Source organism: Erinaceus europaeus, chromosome 5 (genome assembly GCF_950295315.1).
Source record: "Erinaceus europaeus chromosome 5, mEriEur2.1, whole genome shotgun sequence".
Lineage (NCBI taxonomy): Eukaryota > Metazoa > Chordata > Mammalia > Eulipotyphla > Erinaceidae > Erinaceus > Erinaceus europaeus.
In genome coordinates this window covers 88413776-88433146 of record NC_080166.1, presented here as the reverse complement: position 1 = coordinate 88433146, position 19371 = coordinate 88413776, and the positions used below count along the sequence as shown (strand labels likewise).

At 43.3% G+C, this 19371-nt stretch overlaps 1 protein-coding gene across 5 annotated transcripts in view; it reads left to right on the top strand.

Moving 5' to 3' along the window:
* Nucleotides 1-19371, top strand: part of ACSS3 (acyl-CoA synthetase short chain family member 3) — a 155144-nt gene that overhangs the window by 76684 nt on the left and 59089 nt on the right. For 3 of the 5 annotated variants that reach the window (XR_009549980.1, XM_060191503.1, XM_007517208.3), the window contains exons 7-8: nucleotides 97-192; nucleotides 11155-11306. Coding sequence is in view for 4 of the 5 variants with exons in the window: in XM_060191503.1 (XP_060047486.1) it covers nucleotides 97-192; nucleotides 11155-11306 (248 nt within the window). In the remaining variant the exon portion in view is untranslated. The remainder of the gene's footprint in view (nucleotides 1-96; nucleotides 193-11154; nucleotides 11307-19371) is intronic. The other 2 variants (XM_060191505.1, XM_060191504.1) reach the window with 1 other exon arrangement.

Genomic DNA, 19371 nt, shown 5'->3' with positions numbered 1-19371 from the left:
ACTTAACTAGGTATACCACCACCTGGCCCTGACATTTCTCTAACTGACCGACACCATCATTACGTTGTCTTCTTATTTTATTTATTTATTTTGTAGGTATGGTGGGCAGCTTCTGACTTAGGCTGGGTGGTGGGACATTCCTATATTTGCTACGGACCTCTTCTACATGGGAATCCAACAGTCTTATATGAGGTAAGCAAACGGAAGTCACACCACCTATCCATGCTACAGGTACTATTGAAAGATCTTGAAAAGTTTGCCTAAGTAGGGAATGAAAAAACCTGGAGGGGTGTAAGAGTAGAGGATCTGTTAATATTTTCTCCCCGTGTGGGAAAAGAATGCAATTTCAGGGTCTGGATCATAGTATGGTGTTTTGTTTTGTTCTTTCCTTTTAATTTTATTGGAGCTGGTTAATGAATGACGGGACATCTGTCTACGTGTGCATATGGTTTCCCCTTTCTTCACAACAGGTGTCTGCTGGACATTTCTGTCTTCCATCAGGGGCCTCAGACCCCTCTTCCCCAGATCTCAGGTGGCTTTTCTTCCTCAGAACTCTTTGCTTTCTTATAGTACTCATCCCTCAGCCCAAGTTTCATTCCCTCTTCCCCTTCCTAACTTTCCCCTATGTTGTACTTTGCTGCAGAGTTACCTCAGTTCTGTCCTTCTTTACTTGAACTCTCCCACCCAATAATTTTTCTTCTGTCACCAGCGAAGGTGAGGCCAAGATGGAGATGGAAGAGTTTCTGTCCTGCTGTGGAGGCCTCTGCTGGGTTCACTCACATGGGTCACCTCTGACCTTCTGGCCCTCCCTTTCCTACATGGTTGGTGCTTTTGTTGCCTTTGCTTGAGTTTTCATTGATAATCTATTACAGAGTCAGTCTCTGTATGTTTGAGGAGCTTTTCATTTCTCATTCATCCTTGAAGGATTATTTGGCAGGATAAAGTACATGTGGATAATAATTACTATCTCTTACAATTGTCAAAATGTCATTACATTCCCTGCTTGCTTCTCGGGCTTATGTTGAGAAATCTTGTGAGAGCCTGATGGTTCCATAACACAGTGACTTACACAACAGACTTTCATGTCTGAGGTGCAGATTGGAGGTCCCAGGTTCAATGACCTGCACCACCATAAACCAGAGCTGAACAGTGCTGTGGTACACACACACACACACACACACACACACGCATGCACACACACCACGTCAGGGACATGGTTCCGTGGGAGAGAACATGCCTGAGTTCTATCTCTGGAATTACATATGTCAGGAGTGATACTCTGTTTCTCTCTCTCTCTTCCTCTCTCTCTCTCTTTCTCATGAAATAAAGAGACTATAGCTTCAAAAGACTAATCAAGTAGGTATGTATACTCTTAGCCAACAATATAAATTGTGTTGTGCAAAGTCAGTAAAGAGCATATATTATTGGCCAGACGGTGGTGTACTGGGCTAAGCGCACATATCCCGGTTTGAGTCTCCAGACCCCACCTGCAGGGGGGAAACTTCATAAGCGGTGAAGCAGGTGTGTCTCTGTCTCTCTCCCTCTCTACCTCCCCTTTCCCTCTCGATTTCTCTTTGTCCTATCCAATAAAATGGAAAAAAATGGCTGCCTGGAGCAGTGGATTGATGGTGTCAGCACTGAGCCCCAGTGTTAACCCCAGAGGCAAACAAAAAAACAAAACCAGCACATTTTGAAAAGAACAGATACCAACAGGCTGAATGTAGAGCTACCAAAGATATGCTGACTTTAGAATCCTAGAAAACAGGTTTTTTTTTTTTTTTTTAAAAAGCAAGTAACATCTTCGCCTTTTTTGTGTTCTTATAAATTCCTGGATTTCCAAGGTTTGATGTTTTCTTAATTTTAGCTAGATATTTCCAGTTATGGATCGTAGCTTTGTGTAGAAGAGAAAAAGGAGGAGAAGAAGGAAGAGGAGGAGGAGAAGGAGGAGGAAGAGGAGAAGTAGAAGAAGAAGAAGAAAAAGAAGGAGAAGGAGCAGGAGCAGGAGGAGAAGGAGCAGGAGGAGAAGGAGAAGGAGAAAGGGAGAGAGAGGGGAGGGGGGCCAGAGAGTCGCATAGACTTAGCAGATTGAAGTCAAACACATCATTTTAAGTTTCTGATGTGTGAACTAATCCACCCAAGAATAAGAAAGTTACCAGACACTGTGTTACACTTGTGTGGATTAACTGTGCTAAAAAAGGAGCAGGTGTAACCTGCTGTGAGAATTTGGAGAGGAAACCATGGTGTGATGTCAGTAGGATTGTAAGACACTATCGAGTTTACCCAAAAAACTAGGCATAGAATACCCATGTGATCCAGCAATTTCATTCCTGGCTAGCTATCTGAAGAAAACATTAAACTGGGGGCCCAGGTGGTGGTGCACCTGGTTAAATGCTCACATTATAGTGCTTAAGGACCCGGGTTCAAGCTCCCAGTCCCCACCTGCAGGGGGAAAGTCACGAGTGGTGAAGCAGGCCTGCAGGTGCCTCTCTGTCTCCTTCTCCCCTCTCAATTTCTCTCTGTCCTATACAATAATAAGTAATTAATTTAATTTTTTTAAAAAAAGGACACTAAACTTTAAGGACACATGCGCCCTGTACACTGATCAGTATTTACAATAGCTCAAACCCGGGAACAGCCTGAGTTTTCAACAGTAAATTAAAAAATTCTCATCTATTTCTTTATCACTTCTTTCATTTACTTTTTTTCACCATTCCCAACAGTCTGTGTCCGCATCCCTACCACCACTGATAAGCAACCACTCTAGTTCTGCCACAGCCTTGGAAATAGCTTGATACTGTTCTTTCACAGTCATGTACTCAGTTCTTTCTGTTCTGCACATGGGTGAGACGAGACCATCCTATTGCTGTCCTTCACCTCCTGACTTGCTTCCCTGAGCATCATCTTCTCCAGTTCCATCCAACTTGTTGTCTGTACACGCAATGGAGTGATGCATTGTTACGAGAAAGCTGAAATCGTGCCTTTATAACAACGTGTAAGAAAGCTGAAAGTGCTTATGATCAATGAAATAACTCAGAAGGTGAAGGGCCAGTGGCGGATGATCTCACATATAAGTGCCAGACAAGGAAGCAGAGCACGGGAGAGAGGAAGGCATGAAATCCAGGCCCTTGGACTCTGACTGCAGAATGAGCTCCCCCCCCCCCCCCCCCCGTGTGGGAGGAGGAAAGGGGCTGTAAATGCCCAGGGGGCCGGTACATGTTGCTGGAGGGAAACTAGGACTTTGGTGGTAGCGTGGTGACATATATCGTGAAGACATGTGAAATCAAACACCTACAGCATGCAAACAAGCCAACACCACCTAAACAACTTAATTTAGAAGAACTTTAATTAGATAGATGATAGGTAGATAGGTAGGTAGATAGATAAATACATAGATGATGGATGGATGGATGGATGGATGGATGGATGGACAGATGGACGAATAGACAGACAGATAGATAATAGCACAAGAGATATTGAGACACCAGAGCCCTGCTCAGCTCTGGCTTATGATGGTGTTGGGGATCGACCTTAAGGTCTTATAGTGTCAGGCATGAATGTTTTCTACAAACACAATTATGCTGTTTCCCTTTTCCCTCTATAGCTTAAAAAGAAAAGAGACAGAATAAGGTAACATAAGCTAGTTTTAAAGTAAGTTGAGAGCCTTCAAGGAAGTCCTGTATTTTAATATAATTCAGATTTATTCATGTGGTCTGAATACATGGCGTCAGCTGCCCTTTGCTTACACTGCAAGTCTGGGTGTGATTCCTAACCTCGAGGAAGGTTTCTACCCAGTACGTTTATCATGCTGGTACTTACTATCTCTGACTGAGTTGTTACCTCTACTCAAATTCCACTTCTGTTCCAGTGATACTGCAAAGCAGTTTTGTGTCTTAAGGGATAAACTTAAATATCATATTAAACTCCTCTCTGATACTTACTCTGCTTTCCTAGGGTTGATTGAAGTGTTCTTTGCTCTTTTATGCTATGTCTAGATTCTTCTGACTGTGGTACTTTAAACTCTTTAAGGGCAAGAGGTGGTTGTCATTTCTGTGCCCTTAATCATAGCACAGTGCCCTCCAGGAGCCAAGAAATGCTTTATTGTGCAAATGAACTATTTCTAAGATGATCACTTTGCTTAATCATGCAAAATGCAGGGGAAGTATGCTTGATTGATTAAAACTATCCATCCTAAAGTGAAAAGGAGTCTTCACTTATCACTTGGCCAGCAGGGGCTGTGTGTATGTGTGGGTGTGTGTACCCTCCACACCATGATTTTCCGTCTTAGGCCCTGGATTTAGGTGGAGACCAAGTTAATATTTAGAATCACTTTAGTGTATATTCTTTGTATTTCTATCTAGGAAGCTACACTTTTCCATTAGGTGAAAAAACAAAACAAAAAAATCCTTGTTTATATAGTGAACAAAGTAATTGAACTCATCATTCCTATACTTCCTGTAATGTTATTTTTTCTAGAGAGAAATAAAGCCATGTACCACCATAGTTTAAGTTTGATTATAATTTTAAATGAGTAGTAACATTAAAGTTCTTTTTTATTAGTGATCTAATAATGACTAACAAGATTGTAAGATCACAGAAGTACAACTCCACAAAGTTCCCACCACCAGAGTTCTGTGTCCCATCCCCTCCATTGGAAGCTTCCCTATTCTTTATCCCTCTGGGAGGATGGACCATAATTCTTTTTTGTGTTTGTGCCTCCAGGGTTATTGCTGGGCTTTGGTGCTGGCACTATGAATCTATTGCTCCTGGTGGCCATTTTTTTTCCATTTTACTGGACAGGACAGAGAGAAATCTAGAGAAGAGGGAAAGAGAGAGAGACAGAGACAGAGAGAAAGACAGATACCTGCAGACCTACTTCACTGCTTGTGAAATGACCCCCTGTAGGTGGGGAGCCAGGACCTTGAACCAGGATCCTAGGTGGGTTCTTGTAGTTAGTACTATGTGTGCTTAGCTCAGTGTACTACCACCTGGCCACTCAGGACCAAAATTCTTTATGGGTGCAGAAGGTGGGAGTTCTGGCTTCTGTAATTGCTTCTCTGCTGGACATGGATGTTGGCAGGTGGATCCACACCCCCAGCCTGTTTCTGTTTTCCCCTAGTGGGGCAGGGCTCTGGGGAGGGGAGGTTCCAGGACACATTGGTGAGGTCATCTGCCCAGGGAAGTGAAGATGGAGTCATGGTAGCATCTACAACATGGTAGCTGAAAGGCAGTAAGATAGAAAGCAGGACAAATTGTTTAAAAAACAGGAACCTAAAGGTAGAAATAGAGCAGATGAAATTAGGAGTCTTTATATGGGAAGAAGCTAGGAAGTCTATTTTAGGTATGTTTCAAAGGGCCTATAACTTCAGTAATTTTTGCCTGAGCCTAACAAGCTAACACGCGGGTGGGCTGAAGTATTTTCTGGGGAGATGGTGTCAGAGTTGACAATAGGTCTAGAAAGCTGGATCAGGGCAGAGAGTAATTCCAATACCATTAACTGTTAACCACATTGATCTGACCCAGGGCCCATTATCTATTCCTATTCAACACACGAGCCTGTGTGACGTCTTGAGCTCACAGTCCATGGTTATGGCTGGGAACATTCTAGGCTGCACTCATTTCAGGACCTGTCTTCCTGGAGAGGCAGAGTAGGCTGACCCAGCCTCCCTTTGGAGAGTGGGGCTGTCCACACTCTGGCAGATGTTTCTGAGATAGAAAGAGTGAGAGGTGGAGAGGGGGAAAGAGACCATGGCACCAGAGATGCCTCCTGTTCAGTGCTAGTCGCACCGTACCCTGGGCCACAAACAAGACAAAGTGGACACACTATCCCATTGAGACATTTTCCAGCCCCGAGTCTTGCATCTGTTAAAATATCAGAATATTTGGTATTCACTGAATGTTATTTTCTGGAATTCATAGAAAGGAAGAAATATATATTTATCTCTGGGGCACAGTGCCTACAGGATGTATCTACTGCTGCTAGTGGCCGTTTTTACTTTTCTTTTTTATTTTTGATTTGATAGGACAGATAGAAATTAAGAAGGGAGTTGAGGGATGGAGGGAGAGACAGAGAGATAGCTGCAGTACTTGCTCATGAAGCTTTCCCCCTGGAGGTGGGGACTGGGAGGCTTGAACCTGGGTCCTTGTGCACACATGGCAGCCTGTGTGCTCAACCAGGTGTGCCACCACTGGGCCCCAAGGAAGAGAGAACTCTTTCCTTTATAAAGTGAACTATGTGAAAATAAGTTCTATAATCTGCTTTATACGTAGTTGGACTCGAGACAATGCATGTCAAATATAAATTACACATATACTAAGACATGACATGTAAACAAATAGTTATGTGTTTATAAAATAGGACTTACTGTACACACAGTGTAAAATAGTGATGGTTATTTTCTATTTAGAGACTTGACTGAAAACTTTAAGGTGATTCCAAAAAAAAAAAATAACATCTCATATGAAAATAAAAAGGATACTTTTGGGGGGGATAGTGCACTGGGTTAAGCACACATAGTACAAAGTGCAAGGACCCTACCAAGGATCCCAGTTCAAGCCCCTAGTCCCCACCTGCAGGGGGAAAGCTTCACATGTGGTGGAGTGGGGGCTGCAGGTATCTCTCTTATCTTCCCTCCTCTCTCGATTTCTCTGTTTCTATCGAATAAAAGGGGGAAAGAATAGGCACCAGGAGCAGTGGATTCATAATGCAGGCACTGAGCCCCAGAGATAACCCTGAAGGCTAAAATAAATAAATAAATAAATAAATAAATAAATAAATAAATAAACAAATGGAGGATACTAACTACTTCTAAATTATTGGCATTTTTCCCCCCAGAGCACTGCTCATCTTTAGATCATGGTAGTGATGGGGGTTGAACCTGGGATCTTGTAGCCTCAGACACAAAATCCATTTTTATCAGCAGGATGCTGTCTCCTTAGCCCATCAGCAAGTCTTCTACATCTTTGGCTGCTTCTGTGGCTTCTGTGCTGGATCTGGAGTCTGGGAAGCCATCTGATGAGGGGTTTCTACACAGGTGCCTTTAAATGCTTGGTCTCTCTCATGTTTTATCTGGATTGTACAGTATTTGTTTCCCCCACAATTTGTTCTGCTTTATATCTTAACTCTTTTTCAGCCACCAGGTTCCAGATGTTACCATGATGCCAACTGGACTTCCCTGGGCAGACAACCCCACCAATGTGTCTGGAACCTAGTGGCTGAAACAGAGTTAAGATATAAAGCAGAACAAATTGTTGGCTAATCATGAACCTAAAGGCAAGAATATTGCAGATGAGGATTTGGGGTCTCCGTTTTGGAAAAGGCTGGCAGGTCTATTTTAGGTATATTCCAAGGGGGGCATGACTTTACTAGTTTTTGCCTGCGCCTGACATCTAGTATGCAGGTGGACCCAAGTTACCGTCTGAGGAAATGGTGTCATAGTTGGAAAAAGGACTAGAAAGCTGGATCAGGGAAGAGAGTAGCTCTCAAATATGGGGAATGTTTACAGATATCATTGACTGTAAACCCCATCGGTTTGATTTGGGCCCATAGTCAGCACAGAAGTCCTTGTAACCTTTACATCCCTGTAGGTCTGAGCTCACATTCTGTGGTCACAGCTAGGAACATTGCACATAGTATGTCAAAGTCTGAGAAAGCACAGGAAGACTGGTGTGTGTGTGTGTGAGAGAGAGAGAAACAGAGTTATAGAGTTATTGTCATCTTTCAACTTGTCTACAGTGTTTGCTATGTACATTTCTTGCTTGTAAAACTTCACTGTGTGTGTGTGTGTAATTGAGCTACCCATAAGTTTTATCCCCTGATGGAGTGTACAGGCTCTGAAATCAATGTCTTTGTTTCCTTTTGGTAAATCTCCAGCAGAGAAATTACTGAAATCAATGTTGTTTTCTCCAGGAAGCTCAGCTTGGATAGCGCGCATGAGTTACAATTTTAAAAATGCTATAACTTAGGTGGTGCACCTGGTTGAGCACACATAGTACTAAACACAAGGACCCGGGTTCCAGTCCCCACTCCCCACCTGCAGGAGGAAAGCTTTTTTTGGGGGGGTGGTCAGAAAGAAATTGAGAGAGGACAGGGAGATAGAGAGAAAGAAGAGAGACATCTGCAGACCTGCTTCACCACCCATGAAGCTTTCCCCCTTCAGGCAGGGAGCTGGGGCTGGAACCCAGATCTTTGAGTGGGTCCTGAACTCTTGGTACTATGCACTTTTAACCGGGTGCGCCACTGTCTGGTCTCCATCTTAGTGTTTTTAACTTATTAAATGTATATAGTAGAAGGAATTGGTGTTTAATTAGCAGGCAAGAAAATAGAAGCATAAGAAGGGTGGGCCAATCCTGTTAGGCCAGTTAACACATCGTGTTTTGTAAGTCAAAACAGAGTCTGTCAAGGACTAATGAATCAAAGAAAGAAACGCACAGTGTTTCCCTCTCACCCTCTGAAAGGTAACTCGGCTGCACAGCACCCTCCTTGGAGGGTCCCCAGATTTGAACCCCTGGGATGTAAGGTGAAGGTGCTACAGCACTGAAGAAAGCTTCCATCCTGTGGTCGCTCCCTTTTTCTCTCTTTGTCACTATATCTGAAACATAGTCAACCTGGGGTGGTAAAGCCATGGTGACAACAAAAAGCCAAAACCAAACAAGCAACCCCCCCAACCTCCAGTGTTTACCTCATTGATAAGAAAAGGGGATGTGTGTTGATTCATTTTAGAGTAAGATGCCTGCGGTTTCAAGATTTGTGAGTCAAAACCTGCATATGAGGCCCTAGACTGTATCTGGAAATTTTATTTTATTTTATTTGTGATTTAGAGAATTACATGTCAACAAGAGTATAATTCCATATCGTTCCCACCACTAGAGTTCTGAATCTTCAGTCTCCCCACTGCAAGCCGCCACAGTTCCCCCAAGGTTGTAGACATGGGCTAACCATCATCTTTACACCTATCTGTCCACATTTATACATAGTTACCCCTTTTTCTTCTTGATCCAATCCTCTTTTCCCCTCCAAGACACTCATGACAACATTACTACCTCCGCATGTCCCTCTCCTTTTCCTCCTCTCTCTCAGGGTGCTGATGGAGCTGGAGTTCAGAGACTTCTTATCTTCCTATCACTTTCCCCCCATTGGGAGTATGGATCAAGGTTGTTTTTTTGGGAGCAGAAGGTGGGAGTTCCAACTTCTGTAATGGCTTCTCCACTGGGCATGCGTGTTGGCAGGTGGATCCATCCCCCCAGCCTGTTTCTATTTTTCCCTCATGGCGCAGGGGGTCTAAGGAGGGGAGGTTCCAGGACATATTGGTGAAGTTGTCCTTTACAGTCAACAGTAAATATAACAGTTTGTACATGTATAACATTTCTCAATTTTCCACATAACAATTCAACTTCCACTAGGTCCTCCTTTGCCATCTTGTTCCAGGACCTGAACAACCCCCCCCCCCATCCCAGAGTCCTTTACTTTGGTGTAACACACCAACTCCAGTTCAAGTTCTGCTTAGTGCTTTCCCTTCTGATCTTGTTTTTCAACTTATGCCTGTGAGTGGCTTCCTCCCATATTCAGCCTTCTCTTTCTGACTTATCTCACTTAACATGATTCCTTCAGGCTCCACCCAAGATGAGGTGAAGAATGTGAATACATCATTCTTAATAACTGAGTAATATTCCATTGTGTATATTGTCCACAACTTTCTCAGCCACTCATCTGTTGTTGGACACCTGGGTTGCTTCCAGGTTTTAGCTATTACAAATTGTGCTGTTATGAACATAGATATACACAAATCTTTTTGGATGGGTGTGTTTGGTTCTGTAATATATATCTCCTGGAGAGGAATCTCAGGGTCACAGCATAGCTTTCTTTTTAATATTTATCTTATCTTTAATTTGATATAAGAGTGAGAAACTTTGAGGGGGGAGGAGGGAGAGAGAGAGAAGCACATGCAGACCTGATTCATCACTCCTGAAGTGTCCCGCTGCAGGTGGGGAATGGGGACTTGAATCAGGGCCCCAGGGCACTGGAGTGTGTGCACTTAAACCTGGAGGTGTGCCACCCACTACCCAGCCCTATTGTCTGGCTTTCTGGATTATAGAGCATGGGTCAGTTTGAAAATTAAGATTAATTGAGAACCCTCTTACTTTTATTTATTTTTTCATACCTTTTTAAATTTTTGTACTAGTAATTTAATATTGATTTACACAATGACAAGATAAACAGGAATCCAACTCCACACCATTCCCACCACCAGAGCTCTTGATCTCCAATCCCTCTACTGGAAGCTACAGCAGTTCTCCTAAGGTTGCAAATGTAGGTTAACTATTATTTCTATATTATCTATATTTGTATATGTTTGCTCTTTTTTTTTCTATAATCCTATCTTCTCTTCCTTTCCAGGTCACACATATACCTACTAATGTACCAAAATATACCTCCATTTTCTCTCTTCTCCCTCTGGGTCCTAATGGAGTTGCAGTTCAGAGCCCTCTGGTCATCTTTCCCCTATCATTTCTCCACCACAGGGAGTATGATCAGAATTCTTTATGGGGTGCAGAAGATTCCCCTGGTTTCTGTAATTGCTTCTCCAATGGACATGGGTGTTGGCAGGTGGATCCACACCCCAACCTGTTTCTGTCTTTCCCTAGTGGGGCAAGGCTCTAGGGAGGTGAGGTTCCAGGACATATTGATGAGGTCCTCTCCCAGGGAAAGCATGATGGCATCATGGTAGCATCGGCAACTTGTTGGCTGAAAGGCAGTAAGATATAAAGTGGGACAAAATGATTAATGAACAGGAACCAAAAAGTAAGAATAGAGCAGATGAAAATAGGAATCCTAGGGTGGAAAGAAACTAGTAAATCCATGTTCTTAGAGGGCCATAAGTATCATAGTTTTTGCTTGAGTTTGAGAGCTTAACATGGAGTGGGACTGAAATACTTTCTGAGAAGATAGTGTCAGAGTTGAGAAAAGGGCTAGAACATTAGATTAGGGCAGAGAGTAGCTCTCAATCTTGGAAAAATCTATGAATAGAATTAGCTCTTTACCCCACCCACCTAATCCAGGGCGATTGTTAATGTTGCTGTGTTCAATATGTAAGTATTGAGCTGGTAATGAGATGTGAACCATTTACCCAGGGCCATTCTAAACTCATCTCATTGCAGGGGAAGCCTGTGGGAACACCAGATGCAGGGGCCTACTTCCGAGTGCTGGCGGAGCATGGGGTGGCTGCCTTGTTCACCGCACCCACTGCCATTCGAGCCATCCGTCAGCAGGACCCTGGGGCCGCATTGGGGCAGCAGTATGCTCTCACCAGGTGGGTTCTAGGTGTTCAGGGTCACAATGAGTAAGTGAATACTACGTCTATTTATTTTTCCCAGTACTGGGATGCATCTGTGGGAAGAACCAAACTATTCTGAGTGTTATCAGGAACAGCCATTCTGGTATCTTTCACATTTAGTATCTAAGCAATACCACGGAGGATTTTAAAAAAAAGTATCTTTATTTATTTATTGGAAAAGACAACAAGAAATCGAGGGGGGAGTGGGGAGATAGAGAAGGAGAGAAACAGAGAGACACCTGCAGCCCTGCTTCCCCACTCTCAATGCTTTCCCCCTGCAGTCAGAGATGGAAGGCTTAAACCTGGGCTCCTGCACACTATAATATATGCATTCAAACAGGTGCACCACCATCTGGCCCCATATTTTTTAATATATATTTTTTTATTAGTGACTTAATAATTATTAACAAAATTGTAATATAACAGGGGTAAACTCCATATAATTCCCACCATCAGAGTTCTGTGTCCCATTCCCTCCATTGGAAGCTTCCCTATTCTTTATCCCTCTGGGAGTATGGACCCAGGATCATTATGGGGTGCAGAAAATGGGAGTTCTGGCTTCTGTAATTGCTCCTCCACTGGACATGGGTCTTGGCAGGTGAATCCATACTCCCAGCCTCTCTCTCTCTCTTTCTCTAGTGGGGCAGGGCTCTGGGTAGAGGAGGTTCCAGGACACATTGGTAAAGCCATCTGCCCAGGGAAGTCAGATAGGTAGTCATGGTAGCATCTGCAACTTGGTAGCTGAAAAACAGTAAGATATAAAACAAACCATTCATTAAACAGGCACCCAAAAGTGGGAATAGAGCAGATGAAATTAGGGGTCTTCATGTGGGAAGAAGCTAGGAAGTCTATTTTAGGTATGTTCCTAGGGGCCCATGACTTCAGTAATCTTTGGCTGAGCCTGACAGCTAACATGCAGGTGGACTAAAACTCTTGTCTGGGAAGATGGTGTCAGAGTTGAAAATAGGACTGAAAAGCTGGATTAGGGTAGAGAGTAGCTCCCAAACATGAGGAAAGTATGTAAATACCATTAACTATTAACCCCATCCACCTGACTGAGGGCGCATGTCTATTCACATTTAGCACAGGAGCCTGTGTGACATCCGAGTCCCTGTCAGTCTGAGCTCACAGCCCATGCTCACAGCTGGGAACATTCTAGGCTGCACTCATTTCAGGACCCGTCTTCCTTGAGGGGCAGCGTAGGCTGACCCAGCATCCCTTCAGAGAGTGGGAAGTCCCTGCCATCGCTGCTCTACAGTGAGGACAAGGTCCTGGAGAGGCTCAGGAGAGGGCTTGTGATGACGCTCCTCATGGAAGTGACCAGTGATGGTGGAGAGAGGGGTGTGTTAGAGGTCTATGTGGGAATCCTAGGATTCCCTGAATAGGGACCAGATGATGGGGTGGCTTGGAATTGACCAAAAAGGCATTATTAATGTGTACCACTCTCTTGCCCTTATCCAGTTTCTAGTCCTTGCTTTATCTGACAAGGTACCAGGGAGGTTTTTAAATACCCGTATACTGTTTATTTCAATTTGAACCTTACATGTATAGAAATCTAGCCATCTATGGGCAATTGAAAACTGTTTTAAATAGAGGGAAAGTGCACAGATAAAACATAACAATTACAGTCTACAAATTGCTTTCCTTGGAAGACTGAAGGAAATGATTTCTCTATTGTTCTCTAATGACATGCCTGGGATGGCTTAGGTGTATTTGTGATGGATTTATTGACATCCATTGGAGCTTAATGATATGTACATTCAGAGGAAATTATAGCAATTTGTACCATCTAGGCAGTTTCCAACATCAGTTCTCATTGGACCTCTTTGAAATTGATCATTGTTACCATACACTGAATGAAGAGTTTCTTCAAGTTATAAGTGGGTTTAATTGTTTTAAATTTTTTAAATCATTCTTTCATGTTGGGCCTGACATTGCTCACCTGGCCTTGACACCACCCCCTCCCCCAGCATGGCACAGGGGCACTGTGGGCCACACCCTGGGGGAATCGTCTGGGTGTCGATTTTGCTGTCTCTGTCTCAGCTGTCTTTTTGCCATTCCCCCTACATATGATTTTTCCCCTGATTGTTGCTACTTGGAAGGAAATAATCAGGCAACTGATGTCGAGGATTGGTGTCAGAAGAAGAATGTTGAGTTAGTTTGGTCTCAAGGTATAGAGTGTGTGCAGAGAGAGCATAGGGAAAGGTTATCGTGTTTCCTAGGTTGAAGGGGATGGGTGGATGTATATGTGTATTGTTCTATCATTTGGACACGTAAAGTGAAAGTTGGGTATGTAGATATGGTTTGGTCCTTGGAGGGGGAAGAGGAGGGGGGAGAGGGGGCAAAAGGAGGGGGTAAAAAGGAAGGAATTTGTTGAGAAAGATGCCAAGATATCAGCTGGAATTCACAAAACCTGGCCAGCCTCGCTCACAATGGTCAAAATCTCTTAATCCAGCAAAATTAACTCAAAAGTATGTGGGACCTTATATCCATGTTAGCCACATAGCTGCAGGTGCTGAGAGCAAAACAAAACATTCACTTTGTCTCTCCCTATCTGAAATTAAAGGTGGCTAGGCAGGCGATACACCCAGTTAAGTGCACAAAGTACTAAGCACAAGGACCCTTGATCCAAGTTCAAGCCCCTAGCTCCACTCCCTGCAGGGGAGATGCTTCATGAGTTGTGAAACAGGTCTGAGGTGTCTCTCTGTCACTCTCCCTCTCTCTCCCCTTCCCTCTTAATTTCTCTCTGTCCTGTCCAATTAAAAATGGAAAAAAAATGAAATTAAAAATCAGTGTAGTCTTCAGGGAGTGGAAGAATTATGCAGATATGCCATCCAGCACCAAGTATATGTATTTGAGACAGGGTGTCTTCTGGTAGAATATAGCTCAGCTCTGAGATGCAGTGCTGATGGGACCTGGGACTTCACAGCCCTCAGGCATTCAGGTCATGTCCGCTCATGCTGAGCTGCCTCCATTGCAAATTTTTATCTTACTTTATTTTTCTTTCTTGGGGAGATTAATGATTTACAGCTGACAGTAAGATCCAGCCTTGGTACTTGTGTATTTATCATTCACTGCAGTTCAATTTCCTCCAATTCAGTAGATCCCTCTATTTCAGCCAAGTGGTAGAAACAGGTTTTGCTAAACTCATTGGGATTTTTATTTTTATTTTTATTTTTATTTTTTTCCCACAAGAGTTATTGCTGGGACTCAATGACTGCTCAGGTCCAGAGTTATTGGCAGCCAAGTCTCTCTCTCCCTCTCCCTCTCTCTTCCTCTCTCTCTCTCCTTCCCTCTCTCCTCCCCCCTCTTTTGATCTTTCTCCTTCCTTTCTCTATCTTTCTCTTGCTTTCTTCTCTCTCTCTCTCCTTATGTCTCTTCCCCCCATTTTTGGTAGAGGGTGAGAGACAGAGAGAAAGAGACACTCTTGCAACACTGCTCCACTGCTCACGGTTCTCCCCAACATGCACACACACTTGCAGTGGGGACTGAGCTTGAACTCAAGGCCTCGTCCTTGGCTGTGCTCCTCTGGTGAGTCTCCAGCTGGCATTCATGCTAGGATCTTTCTCATCTCCACAACTTCTGACAGTGTGGGGGCATTTGAAGGAACCGAGCTGGTCATTTCTGTGGTATCACTCTCCTGAGAAATGCCTTCTGATCACTGGGCATAATGTGGTTTTGGCAGCAAGATAGGTCTCTCTTTTGCTCTCTTTGTTTGTTTCTATTTTTCTTTTTTAATTTTCTTTTTAAATTTTTATTTATTTACTTTTGGATAGAGACAGAGAGAAATTGGGGGGGAGAGAGACACCTGCAGTACTGCTTCACTACTCATGACGCTTCCTCCTGCATATGGGGACTGGGGGCTTGAACCCGGGTCCTTGTGTTCCATAGTATGTATGCTTAAACAGGTACACCACTGCCTGTCCCCCCACCCCGAGCTCCTCCTACCTTCTACTTTTGATTTCATTGCTCTTTTTCATCACACCAGCCTGATTCATTTTGCCTGAGATCTTCTGTTCAGTTTTAATTACATTTGTGCTAGAATATCTATTTTCAGTTTGACTGTAGCTCATACATGCTGGCTTTCTTTCCCAGTTGGTTAACACAATCTAATTGAGAGCTAATCCAGAAGAGACAAAGCAGAGCATCTGGAGTGAGCGGCAAAGAAACGTTTCTGGGGATTGGGAAGGGAAAAGATTTGCAGAGTGCTGAGAGTGGCTGCTGTGAGAGGCTTGCTGGTGCACACCCAGATGCTGGCAGCATGGTGGCAACTGTCAACTGTGAAGACAGAGGAGGGGGTGGGGGGAGGTGGTGAAAGAGGAGGATGAGGAGGCAGTGGAAGAGGAGGAGGAGGGAGAGGATTGTGGCTATCTGTGGTTTTCTTGGATTGGTTTTTTTTTCTGTCTGTACATACTTAAAAAAAAATTCTTTATTGAGGGATTCATGGTTTACAGTTGACAGTAAAATGCAAGAGCTTCTAAATGTGTAACATTTCTCAGTTTTTCACATAACAATACACTAGTTCCTCCTCTGCCATCATGTCCCAGGACCTGACCCCCCCACCCAGAGTCTTTTACTTTGGTGCACTACACCAACTGCAGTCCAAGTTCTGCTTTGTGTTTTCCCTTCTGATCTTGTTTTTCAACTTCTTTCTATGAGTGAGATCATTCCATCTTCATCCTTCTCTTTCTGGCTGATCTCACTTCACCTGATTCCTTTAAGCTCCATCCAAGATGAGGTAAAATAGGTGAATTTACCATTTTTAATAGCTTAGTAGTATTCCATTCCATCCCACATGGTTTCTTTGGGTTGAAACATGCAGAAGAATTAAATTAACCTTGCATCCCTGGAATAAGCCCCACTTGGTCATGATAAACAATCTTTTTCATATACTGCTATATCCAGTTTGCTAGAAATTTGATCACTAGGTTTTCTTGGACTGTGGCTTAGAAAGACCTTGCATACACCTTGCATTTCTGAATGAGACAGAAAGAATCCCAGAGAAAGGAGACTGAATCTAGCTGCCTGGTTGTTGTCTGGAAATGTTATCCCAGGACACGGTAGATGAAAATGCCTATGCCATCATTACAGGGTCAGTCCTCAGATGGGTGTTTACATCAATCACAATCCTAGTGGATAGGGAAGGAAGGTGGGAATAGCATACAGGACAATTGCTTAAAAACGCATTAAAATAGGGCTAGAGAAACAGTGTACTGGGTATGCAAATAGTCTCTCACGCCTGAGAGTTCAAGGTCTCAGGTTCAATTCCCCAGAACCACCATAAGCCAGAGCCAACCAGGGCTCTGCTTTCTCTCTATATCTATTTATCATCTATATGTCTATCAGTTAATCTATCTATCTACCTATCTGTCTGCCTGTCTATCTTATCTCTCTGTTTTTATGTCTATCTATCTGTCATTTGTCTGTCTATCTATCTATCTATCTATCTATCTATCTATCTATCTATCTACTACCTATCTTCCTCTCAGTAAAATAAAAACAAGAATCACCACAACAAAGAACCGTTAAAAAAGAAAAACCCTGAAAAGCAACCTCCCTAAGCTCGGCAGGAAATAGAATGCCAGTAAAGCACATGGTTAGAGCAGGAATCTGCTGCAGGTGGTTTCTCATGCTTGAGGGTCCAATGCTTTACCCACTGCATCACCTTCCAGACCACTGCAGGGGATTTCTCTTCAGCAATGCATTCAGATCATACGTAGAATATATCTGTTAAGGATTTTCCAGTTGGTAGAGCGATACCCTCTATCAGAATGGACAAAAACCATAGGATAAGAGGGGTACAACTCCACACAATTCCCACCACTAGAACTCTGTATCCCGTCCCCTCCCCTGACAGCTTTCCTATTCTCTATCGCTCTGGGAGTATGGACCCAGGGTCATTGTGGGGTGCAGAAGGTGAAAGCACTGGCTTCTGTAATTGCTTCCCTGCTGAATGAACATGGGTGTTGGCAGGTTGATCCAAACTCTCTCTCCTGTCTCTCTCTCCCTAGTGGGGCAGGGTTCCAGTGAAGCAGGGCTCCAGGACACATTAGTGAGGATTTATATAGTGAACTTATCACTGAGGGCGACAGGTTGGAACTGCAGAACACTAAGTGTGCTTGCAGATGCAGTCTAATGAGCTCCAGGGAAGAGTCTACAGATCACCAAAGAGCAGCATCTGGTAGGTTCCTATTCCTGCCAGAGACCAGTGGCTAAGATCCCCATAGTGTGAGGGAGAATGGTCAAAGTGGGCTTTTCCATTGAAGACTGGAAAAATACCTTCATAGTGTGCCCTCCATCCCAGAGTCCTTTCCTCTCGTGCAATACCCCATGTCCAGTTCGTGTTTCACTCTGTGCTCTCCCTCCCTCCCAGAGTCCTTTGCTTTGGTGCAATATTCCATGTCCATAAACTGCCTGATGTTGGTGGTCCGGGCAGTGGTACAGAGCATCAGTTTCACAGGTGTGGGTCACTCCCTGGAGAACTCTTGTGAGTAGAGTAGCTTAGTAGAGTCCTGAGCTCTGCTCAGTCCCCTCTCCCCAGCTCCAGCCCCAGAATGGAATGTGCTGGGTCCCTCCAGAGAGCCACAGCGCACACAGTGCCCTACTGGGCACAGCACTAGTTCGGGTTTGCAGGTGTGCTCTAGAGAGATCATATTTTTAGTCTCATCCATGTTTCTAAAGTGATCCTCTGAACCTGAGATGCTTCAATTGATGATGGAATGAACTTTGAGTTTGATTTTTTAAATTTATTTTTATTTATAAAATGGACCTATTGAAAAGACCATAGGATAGGAGGGATACAACTCCACACATTTCCCACTACAGGAGTTCCATGTCCCATCCCCTCCTTTGGAAGCTTCCCTAGTCTTTGTTTTTTTAAATTTCTTTATTGGGAAATTAATGCTTTACATTCAACAGTAAATACAATAGTTTGTACATGCATAACATTTCCCAGTTTTCCATATAACAATACAACCTCCACTAGGTCCTCTGCCATCCTTCTTGGATCTGTATTCTCCCCACTCACCCTCCCACCCCAGAGTCTTTTACTTTGGTGCAATACACCAATTCCAGTTCAGGTTCTACTTGTGTTTTCTTTTCTGATCTTGTTTTTCAACTTCTGCCTGATAGTGAGATCATCTCATATTCATCCTTCTGTTTCTGACTTATTTCACTTAACATGAATTTTTCAAGGTCCATCCAAGATCGGCTGAAAACGGTGAAGTCACCATTTTTAATAGCTGAGTAGTATTCCATTGTGTGTGTGTGTATATCTATGTCTATATCTATATATCTATATCTATATATATCACAACTTCCTCAGCCACTCATCTGTTGTTGGACACCTGGGTTGCTTGCAGGTTTTGGTTATTAAAAATTGTGCTTCTAAGAACATTTGTTTACACAATTCTTTTTGGATGGGTGTGTTGAGTTCCTTAGGATATATCCCCAGGAGAGGAATTGCAGGGTCATAGGGTAGGTCCATTTCTAGGCTTCTGAGAGTTCTCCAGACTGTTCTCCACAGAGGTTGGACAGATTTACATTCCCACCAGCAGTGCAGGAGGGTTCCTTTGACCCCACAACCTCTCCAGCATTCGCTGCTATTACCTTTTCTGATGTATGACATTCTCACAGGAGTGAAGCTATATCTCATTGTTATCTTTATTTGTATTTCTCTGACAATCAGAGACTTGGAGCATTTTTTCATGTGTTTCTTGGTCTTTTGGATCTCTTCTGTGGTGAATATTATGTCCATGTGCTGCCCCCATTTTTGGATTGGGTTATTAGTTTTCTTGTTGTTGAGATTTGCAAGTTATTTATATATTTTGGTTATTAGCCATTTGTCTGATGTATAGCATGTAAAGATCTTCTCCCATTCCATGAGGGGTCTCTTGGTTTGGGTAGTAGTTTCTTTAGCTGTGCAGAAGGTTTTTAATTTGATGTAGTCCCATAGGTTTATGCTTGCCTTAGTCTTCTTTGTAATTGGATTCATTTCATTGAAGATGTCTTTAAAATTTATGTGAAAAAGAGTTCTTTCAAT